The 10,691-nt window shown below is 43.5% G+C and overlaps 2 protein-coding genes across 2 annotated transcripts; both read left to right on the top strand.

Moving 5' to 3' along the window:
- Positions 1–1,195: 1,195 nt before the first annotated feature.
- Positions 1,196–3,233, top strand: agr1 (anterior gradient 1). Its single transcript, XM_030787271.1, has 7 exons — positions 1,196–1,295; positions 1,574–1,637; positions 1,807–1,859; positions 2,103–2,179; positions 2,349–2,412; positions 2,795–2,878; positions 3,184–3,233. Exons 1-7 carry the CDS (start codon positions 1,196–1,198, stop codon positions 3,231–3,233), a joined length of 492 nt encoding a protein of 163 aa, XP_030643131.1.
- A 738-nt stretch (positions 3,234–3,971) lies between these two features.
- LOC115822939 (integrin beta-2-like) lies at positions 3,972–10,468 on the top strand. Its single transcript, XM_030786902.1, has 16 exons — positions 3,972–4,025; positions 4,266–4,326; positions 4,508–4,596; positions 5,205–5,385; positions 5,725–5,895; positions 6,423–6,589; positions 6,770–6,919; positions 7,013–7,108; positions 7,231–7,320; positions 7,484–7,618; positions 7,783–7,967; positions 8,171–8,388; positions 8,804–9,023; positions 9,728–9,945; positions 10,173–10,181; positions 10,391–10,468. The coding sequence occupies exons 2-15, from the start codon at positions 4,269–4,271 to the stop codon at positions 10,178–10,180; spliced, it is 1,986 nt and encodes a 661-aa protein (XP_030642762.1). The 5' UTR covers positions 3,972–4,025; positions 4,266–4,268; the 3' UTR covers position 10,181; positions 10,391–10,468.
- Positions 10,469–10,691: the final 223 nt, after the last annotated feature.

The raw sequence follows: 10,691 nt of genomic DNA, 5'->3' as shown, positions 1-10,691 counted from the left end.
CAAGTGCATTGTAAGTTCCTTCTAAACAGGAGGGTGCAGCGGAGAGAGGGGAGGGCAGGAAAACCAGCTAGTCTTCAACTTGACAGTAACGGCACTAAAACATAAAGAGTACAACTAGCGTGTAGAAGATCCCATGCATCACAAATGACTGGAGTTGCCTTATGATTACGAGCTCAGTAACAATAGCATGACATTTCGCTCTTGAAATGAGAACGTGTTCTGCAGGACAGGAGTGACAGAGATTTTTAATAAAGAATGCAGCTGATCTCGAGGCGGTGCCTGACCTGTTGGGCGAGTTGCGGGGCTATAAGGAATAGTCTATTTCTCTCAAACTGACACCACACATAGACAGAGTGCAGAGTGGCTCTACGTCCATTTCACCTGTTATACATCTGGTAAGTTAAAAATCTTTCCCCCCCTTTTTTTTTACACCAAAACTTTTTAGCTGTCTTGTACTGCTGTTAGACATGTAGTTACTTTAGATATTGTAAACTGCCATTCATTTGTTATCGTGATAATCTGTTCCGTCACTTGTGCAGCAAGATAAAAATGAATGCATTTGTCGGTTCAGTCAGTCTGCTTCCTCTATAGTACTGTAACTATGATGTCCACGGACCACTGTATCTGGAAACCCCCTGTAAAGTAATCTAATCAATGTATTGTTTATATGTTGTTTTTTTTAACATAGTGCTGAAGAGGCACATTTTGAACAGAATTGCCATAATCATGGAGACCAAACTGAAACAAGTTTGTAGTGTACTACAACTGCAAAGCGGTTGCAAAGTTGGTATGGATGGACATTGAATGATTAATAAGTGGCTTATCTATAGTTTAAAATGTCCGTTTATAAGCTAACAAGTTTACTGAAATTTGAAGTTTGCGTCGCTCAAAATTTAGCGTATCCTTCAATGAAATACTATACATCATTTGGAACATGCCCACGTAACATTACCAAAACAGGCCCGTCCTGTTACACCACTTGAGTGACATCAGTTTGCGTTTGCAGCTATGAGCGTGTTTAAGAACAGAACGCATACTTTCGATTATACTGTGGTTTTGGCAGGGCTTGTTTCACAGGTATGTCTTTGAATTATTAAAACCTGAGGACAACACCCAGTCAACCGTCAGTATTCAGGCCTGTCCGCACACCGTACACAAAGTCTCTCTCTCTCTCTCTCCTAGGAGATTTACAGTCATGAGGCACTGGTGGTCCATCTGTGTTTTGCTCTTTTTGATTTCCTTCAATGTTTCTCTGCAAAGAAAACAAAAGAAGGCACCCCAGACTCTTTCAAGAGGTCTGCATTTCATTCCACACGTTAAAACTAAACGTTTTACTTCTGAGAGTGTCAAACAGCATGTGTGCTGAACTCAAAATTTGTTTTAGTCTTGTCATAATCACACCAGGGTGTTCAATCACTTTCTGTTAAAAGTTATAGTGTAATCTCTTTATTATCTACACATAATCTCAGAGATTGCTCACAACTGTTTCACACATGAAGTTTTGCTAGTTGTAGGCCTGGCTTGAGTTAAATGCTGATTTTTAATTTGTATTTATTTTTTTATTTATTTTGAGGATGGGGAGATGAAATCACTTGGGTTCAGACCTATGAGGAAGGTTTGGCGAAGATGAAAGACAGGTATGACAATCAGCAACCTGTTCATTCTCCTCAGAATCAAGACTAATACCCCACACTTAACATGCTATTCTGAACTTCTATTCATATTGCTAAATCTGTTCTATAGTGTCTCACCAAGGACCAGTAGATAAACCTGGTAATTGATCTCTTTTTCTCTCTATTCTCACAGCAACAAGCCACTTATGGTCATTCATCACATGGAAGACTGTCCACACAGTCAAGGTTCTTCACCTCTAAATGAATACAGATTTAAAACGCCAATGACAGCCATGCAGTTATGACTAATACTATGACTCCTTAACCCAACATTCACTGGAATTCCTTGCAACCTAATGGTCGCCAAGAAATATTTGTTAGTGTGTTAATGTGAGACAGAACTTGCCAGAGAGGTTTTAGTCAAAGAAATACATTGGTATGCTTTGGAGGTTATATATGTATCTGTTTTTTTCATGTCTGTCTCAACAGCTCTCAAAAATGCTTTCGCTGATCACAAAGAGGCTCAGACTCTGGCCAAAGATGATTTCATCATGCTCAACCTTTTGGTAAGTCCCCCTCTGACCATGTCACACAAGTCTTATTATATTGCATAAACATTACCACATAATCTAGAAAATGAGTATTTTCCACTTAATATGTTCTTTGCGATGAATGTACTAAATTGATAGTGGGTTTTTTTCTTACCACTGAAAAAAAAAAAAATTTGTTTTGCAGCATGAGACGATTGATAAGAACCTGGCCCCTGATGGCTACTATGTTCCCAGAATCCTTTTTGTTGGTAAGATATGCTGAAGTCTCTCCTCTCAGTTCTCCACCGTTGATTTATGTCGAGAAAGATCCCAGAAAGTGTCTGCTAGATGAATGGACATAAACAGAAAGTTCTCCTTCTTTTGTTTTCTAAAGTAACATCTGCAACTGATTTTTACATGATATGGCTGTTCATTGACCAGCGTTTAAAAATGTATTTACGTATTTAAAATAAATAAAACATGTATTTAAAGTATTTAAAAAGGCGTACATCGTCACATTTCTTTTGAAGACACTGTGAAGTTGGACATAGGCCTGCGTGTGCTTTGCGGGAGAACTGTCTACACTCTGTTACGCTGAACTCCTCCTTGTGTCTTCACTCACTCTCTGCATCCCCCCCCCCCCCTCTCCAGACCCATCCATGACCGTGCGCGCCGACATTATCGGAAAGTACAGCAACCGCCTTTACACGTACGAACCGGACGACATTGACTTCCGTGAGTATCCCTGATCCGTCTAACGAGTCCTGCGGAGAGAGACAGCCAAACTGCCTGTGCTTGACAATCATCAGGGACACAGTCCAAAACGTCCCTCCCTATAAAACTCCCAAAAAACTCCCAAACGCCGAGCAGGGCCTCTCACTTCGTGATTTGGACTGCTCTTTCAACTCATCCTCTGCTGCCTTGTTTAACACTGATGGGCAAGAAAAAAAAAAGATAATCAGTAAATCATATGCGAAAAGCAGTAAAATATGGATGTATTCACTGATCTCTGAGGTCTGTTTGTTTTGTCTTGACTCCAGTGGTAGAGAACATGAAGAAAGCCACAGTAGTGCTTCACACAGAGCTGTGAGGAGCGCGCTCCCCGGTCGCTGACACAGATGTTACTGCGCTGAGCTGCCATTTCACCAGAGAGTATAAACGAGATCAAAGGAGCGATGGTCATTTCAGACACCGCCAGGTCTGAAGTCTTACATGCAATCAACTGTTGGCACACATGGATACCCTGATGGCTGTTTCACTGCACACACTGTGTCTGGCACTTAGAGAGCTGTTCCATGAAAAACCGGGATGTTCGGTTGGAGAATTCCAGACTACAGACACCAGTTGTCGGTTGTCTCAGAACTCCTGGGATTTGTCCTGGAATACAAAACCAGAATGAACGAATTCAATAAAATTGGATTTCGAGTGAACAGGCTTGTTGTAATTTGTCCATTTTTTTGTTTGTTTGTAGACGGTTACAAAAGTTTGTGTAAATATTCTCTCACTCTCTCACTCTCTCTCTCTCTCTCTCTCTCTCCCTGTTAAACACACACACACACACACAAGCAAGACAAATAAAAAATGAAGTTAAGAAGAGCAGGGGGGGCAGCCTGCATGTTCATTCTAAATGCATTAAGAGTGTAGTTATTCTGAGTACCAGTGGGGTAAAAAAAAGAGCACACGGTCTCTTGTGTGATTTGTGTTGACTGTGTGTAGGCCTTCACAGGCAGGTGAACTTTGGAAATAAACAGGTTAAACAGACCGACAGCCAGTGATAACCTCACGGCACAAGAGACATGTTCACCATAACAAACAAGTAGTTCCTCAGCCTGCCTGCAGTACTCACACATCTAAGTCTGACCCTTCAGCTTACAGCAGGACGGTAAGCAGTCGCAGCTTGTTCTAAAAAGTCTCAATCAAATTTTACATTGTGGCGAGGAAATTGTCATGAGATGTGATCACGTTAATTTTGAAGTTGTAAACTGCACGTGTTTTATATGAGAGAGGGAGACTGCATCACATGGTAACAGTGGCTCTGATTGGCAGGTTAGCTTGGATTCCGTGTGGTGTAACAGTTAAATAGATGTATTAAAATGTTACTTCTTTTCTTTGACTGTTTCAGAACATGCACTTGTTACATCTCTGTGCTTTTGGGGTGTGGCTACTTCTGTGGATGCAATACTGTAAGCTTAATTCCAATGACCACCGGCAGCGTTAGTCATAGTTTACATCATAATTTATGAGGAGTCTCTCTCTTCACTCCTCCTATTTCATTCACCTTGGTCTGAGCTTTTGGACTAACAGAGCATAGACAGGGCATCCCGGTTTGTCTCACTGAGAACTCTTGGTTCTGTTTTAATGAAGCTCTCGGGCAGAACTGTGCTGTGGATTCCATCTCAACATGTGAGGAGTGCATCTCCTCCTCTGCAGACTGCTCCTGGTGCCAGTACAAGGTGAGCTGTGCATTGCCAGTCGTGGCATCAGCAACCTGTGACAAAACTCTTACCATCCGACCATGACATCAGTCCTGGCTGAAATAAAGATAACTTAAGTGTTTTGATTTCCAATGACGAGGGTCAAGTTTGACACACTTTTTAGCTGGTGTAGCTGGTGCTTCATCATTAACAATGCAGGTCAGATTAACCACTGTAATTCTAATTCTCATAAAGAGAAGACCTGGTTAAATTAGCACTGACTGTAAAGCTGTGTGTCTGCATGCTTTTAACCGTGATGTTGAGTACTGTGCGTCTGCATGTTTTTAACTCTGATGTTGGGTACTGATGTTCTCTGATGTTGGGTACTGATGTTCTCTGATGTTGAGTACTGATGTTCTCTGATGTTCTCTGGTGTTCTCTGATGTTGGGTACTGATGTTCTCTGATGTTCTCTGGTGTTCTCTGATGTTGAGTACTGATGTTCTCTGATGTTCTCTGGTGTTCTCTGATGTTGAGTACTGATGTTCTCTGATGTTGAGTACTGATATTCTCTGATGTTCTCTGATGTTCTCTGATGTTGAGTACTGATGTTCTCTGAGGTTCTCTGATGTTCTCTGTGACCGGCAGTATTTGGCAGTTCCCTCTCCGTCCTCTCACTGTGGCAGCAGGTCCAGACTGGTAGAACTGGGCTGTCCAGAGGCAGACATAATAGATCCAGAGAGCAGTCACACAGTGATCAGTCAAAGTGCCGGAGCAGAAGAGAGGAAAACCCTCAAACCACGAAACATCAGCCTGGAACTGAGACCTGGTGACAGCATGTTTCCTGACACAGAAACACACACACACACACATACACGCATGCACATGTGCACACGCACACTTGCGCACACACAGACACACACACACACACACACATTGACTCTTACATACACACATACAAATACACTCTTACGTACACACATACAAACATACTCATTCTTACATATATACAGACACAGACACACACGCATACACACAGACACACACACACTGTTAGATACACATATACAGACACACACACTCTTACACATGAAGCACATAATCCAAATAATTATATCGAACACACTCTCTCTCTCTCTCTCTCTCTGTTGACTCTGTGGTGCTTCAGGGAAAGCCCATACGTTTCAGGTACAGGTGAAGTCAAGGAAGAGTGCCCTGGGTGTGTATTATTTGGCCTCTGTGTCGTTTGAGACAGAAGGCGGGGCCTACAGCTCGGCTAAGCTCAGACAGGCAGTCTTGACAGCCGTTCAGGAGGTCAACGCCAAGGCAGTGAGCACAGGTAAACAAACCTTCGGTCAGAACAGCAAGTTCAGTGCATGTACATACCATGACACAGAACATAGGAGCAGACACAACAGTTTTCCCCAGTACATACATGGTGCAATGAAACACATTTCAGCATCACTGAAACACATGTTATTAAATTTAAATGATTAAGTTATTACTGTAAGCATACAAAGGCCCAAGACCATAACCAATCAAAGCATTTGTTGGATAAACAAACAGCTATAAAGTTGCCATAAAGAGTGAATGTGGGTTTTTTTTTTTGGGGGGGGGGGGGGGGGGGGGGGGGGGGGTCGGGGCGTGAAAACTCCTCCAAAACTCTAAGTTTTCGCATTTGGATGAAAATCCTCCAAAGCTCTAGGTTTGTGCGTTGGGATTTCTGTCTGTCTGCTTTTCACACTCACTGCCATGAATCCAAAAGAAAATCTCTACAAAGACAGAATCTGGGCAGGGGGGAGGGAAGGGGGGGGGGGCGGCATAAGTTTTGGGAAGATGAAATACCCTTGGTTTGTACTCTGACAGGCTCTGGGTTGTTTGGGGAGGAGCAGAAGCAGGGCTGTAAGGAGTCAGTCTGTGGAAAAGTTCTCCACCTCACCCACTCTTCCCACGGACCCCCCGGGGCTCCGCACTCTGAAGGCACCTCCTCACACGGCGGGCTCCAGGCGCTGCTGCAGACCGCGCTCTGCAGGGTAAAGACCCCGGAGACGTTTGGTTTGGACGATCAACCATACGTCACTCATTCCCTCTCAGTCGTGTTTATATAAGTGTTGTCTGTGTGTCAGTGTCATCGCATCCTTATTCACATACATGATTTGGGTTTTTTTTTGTAATGTTGATCGATTGTTCTGGACATTTTTTCTTTTTTTTAGGATGAAATCAGCAAGGAACAGGACCCCTGGCTGCTTGTCTATGTGTCTGATCAGGGGTTCCGGGTAGAAGAGGACCAAATTTCAGGTCTCCATCAGACTCCCAGTAACACACAGTGCCTTATGAGTGAAGGGAAATTACACAAAGAGTTGGTAAATAATCATCCCAGAAATCGTTAAGTCCATTTTTATTGAAGCATCACTTCAGTATGTGTTGTTCCTCTGAGACTTAGCTCTGACCAACAGGTGTATCCCTCCATTGCCGACCTGGGCTTTGCACTGACTGAAAAGAACATTCAGACGATTTTTGCAGTCACTGAAGACGTGGCAGAGAAATACAGAGTAAGAATGCTAATTTTACCAGACTACCGCTACTTCAGTAGAAATGTTCTTTCTGCCTGTGTAAATCTTCACAAGTGAATTCCAGTGAACACTGATCAACCTGAACATTTCTGTTTGTTCAGGAGCTAAGTGACAGGCTGCCCAAGTCCACAGTTGCTGTGTTGCCCTCTGACCCCAGTCAAATCACCTCCTCGATCAAAGAAGCGTTCAAAGTCAGTGTTTTGACAACGTATCTCCATAGAAACTAGATGAGACATGGTAACGCTTATGTGAAACCAGAGAGTGGATTAAACATGCAGCAGATGTGCATTAGCTGAGTCTTCCCCGTCAGACCAAAGAGTGAAGTGATTCGTGTTTCTCTTTGTCTTTGTCCAGAAACTGTCTCACTCAGTGGTTCTGAGTCATACACCGGTCCAGGGGCTCAACATCTCCTATGAGTCCCAGTGTGCTGAGGGAACAAAGACCAACCAGTTGTATGGAGCCTGCAGTGACGTGACAGGGAATAGAAAGGTACTATAGCCTGCCTGGTCACCTCAGAAACTTTGCACTCCCTGTCTGAAGTGTCATTGTAGCTGTCATCGGATAGGCCTTTTTGAATGGCTGGCCTGGACTTTTGGGTCATGTCTAGAACTTGGGTACCTGAAGCACCTCTGCTGAATGTTGTTTTATGCCAGATTTCCTTCGGAGTTACAGTCACGTTACAGGCCTGTGTTAAGCCTCAGTGGTTTGAGATGAAAGCAATGGGCTCTCCTGACGCTGTCCACGTCCATCTGTCTTCTCGCTGTTCCTGTGACTGTAATGATAAACCTGACCCAGAACACTGTAACTACGCTGGAAACCTCACCTGTGGCACATGCCTGTAAGAGACCCACCCCCCGATACGACAAGAACACGATTTAGGTTGTTTTTGAATGGGTTCACTGATTGATTGATTGATTGATTGATTGACTGACTGATTGATCGATTGGGTTGACTGATTGATCGGTAAATGTTATCTTAGTGGTACGTGTGAATCAAATCAGAGTCTCTGTAAGGGCCAGTCATTTGTTGCTTTGTTGGCAGATGCAACCCGGGGCATTTCGGACCAGCATGTGAGTGCTCGCTCTCGGACAGTGACGCACCCTGTAGAGAGAGAGAGGGAGCCCCTGTGTGTTCGGGCAGGGGAGTGTGTGTGTGTGGGACCTGCGAGTGTGACCGTGCACCTGGCAGGTCCTCCTATGGAAGGTTCTGCGAGTGTGACAACTTCTCCTGTGAAAGAGCCGGGGGGAAGATTTGTGGAGGTGAATTTGTTTTTCTCAGAAACATTCTATTCAATGCATCATAGTTTCCCACTCTGAGTTCTGCCAATTGTATTGAATGCACTGTGCATGGATTGAACCAGAGTCTTGCATTTTAACCACTTCATAGCAGTGCCTAGTTTAATTCAGGGTTTGTTTTTTTTTCTATATGGGAACAATAGTTCAGCCAGCTCTTAGTTTTTCCCTTGAACATCGATGACTTTTTCCAAAGCGGGATTCGTCACCCGTTTGCTCATAAATCAAAGGACACCTCTAAACTATCAAGCAAGTAACAGATTGTCTATTTGTAAAACTATTTTTGCAGACACTGTGCGTGATTTATCTGAAACTTTGTGCCCTGTCACCTAAAGAAGTGCTCTTATCCGTCTGTCTCTCTCTGTGTATGCGTGTGTATCAGGGCATGGACGCTGCGAGTGTGGAACCTGTGTGTGTGACGTGGGGTTTGAGGGTTCGGCCTGTAGCTGCTCGACCGAAGTGGATCAGTGTCGCAGCAAAAACGGGATGATCTGCAACGGCCGCGGAAACTGCATTTGTAACCAGTGTCGGTGCGAGAGACCGTACATGGGACCCCAGTGTGAAGAGTGCCCAACATGTGACAGCCCGTGCACGAAATTAGCGTTAGTATCATTATGTATCACGTTTCACAGCATGTTCTCCACGCTGGCTGGGTCCACCTGAGGGCATTTCTTTGTTCACTCTGACTGGTGGAAATTTCCTCCTGTACAGAAAGAGACTTCCACCTCTATTAGGACCAATAGCATGGCCAGGAGTTTATAATGTAACCAAACTGGTTATGCAGATGTTGCGTAGACAGCCCCTACAGACAGACGGACAGACACACACACACACACACACGCTTATACACGTGCACTCACAGGCAGATCTGACCATGAAAACTTTGGGATAGTTTTTTAAAAAGCTGTCTGCATTGATTGCCAAAGGCTTGGGCAGGGAAGACTGCTGCTGCTGCTGCTGCTGGTATGCCAGCACTCAGATGTCTGGGGATTCGGTGTATGAAAATCTGTGTTGATTCCTTATTCTCTTTGCTCCAGCTTTGTGCTGCCGAGCCTTGCCTTAGGCTCCCAGCCTTACCGAATGAGCGAATTTCACTTTTACTGTGTCCGCAGACAACCTTAGAGAGAACGATGGGGTCCTACAAGGTCATAGGAGGCAAATCCTGCTTAGCACAAGTTCTATGTAAAAGATCTCAGTCACGCTTAAAGGAACATATGAAAAATACTAGAGAAGTTATGCATGAAGCAGTGACAAATGGTCGCTGACTCATTCATAACCCTTCGTCACTCCTCACTTCTCTCCTCAGATCATGTGTGGAGTGTCTGGGCTTTGGCACCGGTCTTCACCAGAGCAGCTGTCGTGCCCAGTGTGCCAACATCAGGCACATGATGGTGGACACGCTGAAGACACAGGACACGGGCATGAGGTGTCGCATGAGAGACACACAGGACTGTATGATGGACTTCACAGTAAAAAGACAGGATGAGACAGATCATTACGCCGTCCATGTCCAATCCAAGCGAGGTGAGTCACTCCAAATCAGTCATTTCTATTTGCAACAACCTCAAGTCAGAAGAGGCTGAACTGTGCCCATCTCTTCGTCTATGATAACAAACTATTTTCCTTTGCATACTTCAGTGTATCAGTGGAAAGATAAACCTCTCAGAGGTTAAGACTTCATGTTGTATTAGCTTGAAAATTTATTTAAATGTGATTTTACATTTTTGACAATATTTGTTTTTTCCTCACAGTTTGCTGAGGTACACACACCCAGGCATTTCACATCAGAAATGGTAACATAACATTTCATCCCAACAATGTGTCATCCACAATGTTTTATTGTTATGACACCTCATCTACATCACATTAACGTACATATCAAAACGCTGTATTCACTGAACATATTCTCACATTAATGTTCTTTATGTATCAAAACATTGTGTTCACTGAAAGTTTTCTCACATTTTAGGAACACAAGAGGAAGGATCATCTTAAGGCTCAAACCTTGAGCAACAACAAAACCACAAAAAATGAAAGAAAACACACACACACACACAAGGTTGAAACAGTGCTTTTGACTTAAAAAACATGAAAAAACAAAATTACATCTGTAAAAATAATATTTTTTCCCCCAAAAATTAACAAGCATTAAAGATATGGCATGTTGTCTTGAAGTTCTGAAATCTCCTGTTTTCCCAGTTTGAGTTAAAACTGTGATTTGAGTCAAGTTGTGTGGTTGTAATGATAAACATTTCCCACTAGATGGCAGG

This window comes from Chanos chanos, chromosome 10 (assembly GCF_902362185.1).
Source record: "Chanos chanos chromosome 10, fChaCha1.1, whole genome shotgun sequence".
In the NCBI taxonomy this organism is placed as follows: Eukaryota; Metazoa; Chordata; class Actinopteri; order Gonorynchiformes; family Chanidae; genus Chanos; species Chanos chanos.
This window is presented reverse-complemented; position numbering and strand designations above follow the sequence as displayed.

Excerpts from the sequence above, each read along its gene's own strand:
- agr1 (XM_030787271.1), top strand. The coding sequence starts at position 1,196 with ATGAGGCACTGGTGGTCCATCTGTGTTTTGCTCTTTTTGATTTCCTTC. Across the intron at positions 1,860-2,102 it reads AGACTGTCCACACAGTCAAG|CTCTCAAAAATGCTTTCGCT; the intron begins GTTCTTCACCTC and ends CTGTCTCAACAG. Across the intron at positions 2,413-2,794 it reads TCCCAGAATCCTTTTTGTTG|ACCCATCCATGACCGTGCGC; the intron begins GTAAGATATGCT and ends CCCCCTCTCCAG.
- LOC115822939 (XM_030786902.1), top strand. The coding sequence starts at position 4,269 with ATGCACTTGTTACATCTCTGTGCTTTTGGGGTGTGGCTACTTCTGTGG. Across the intron at positions 4,327-4,507 it reads ACTTCTGTGGATGCAATACT|CTCTCGGGCAGAACTGTGCT; the intron begins GTAAGCTTAATT and ends GTTTTAATGAAG. Across the intron at positions 7,321-7,483 it reads CGATCAAAGAAGCGTTCAAA|AAACTGTCTCACTCAGTGGT; the intron begins GTCAGTGTTTTG and ends GTCTTTGTCCAG.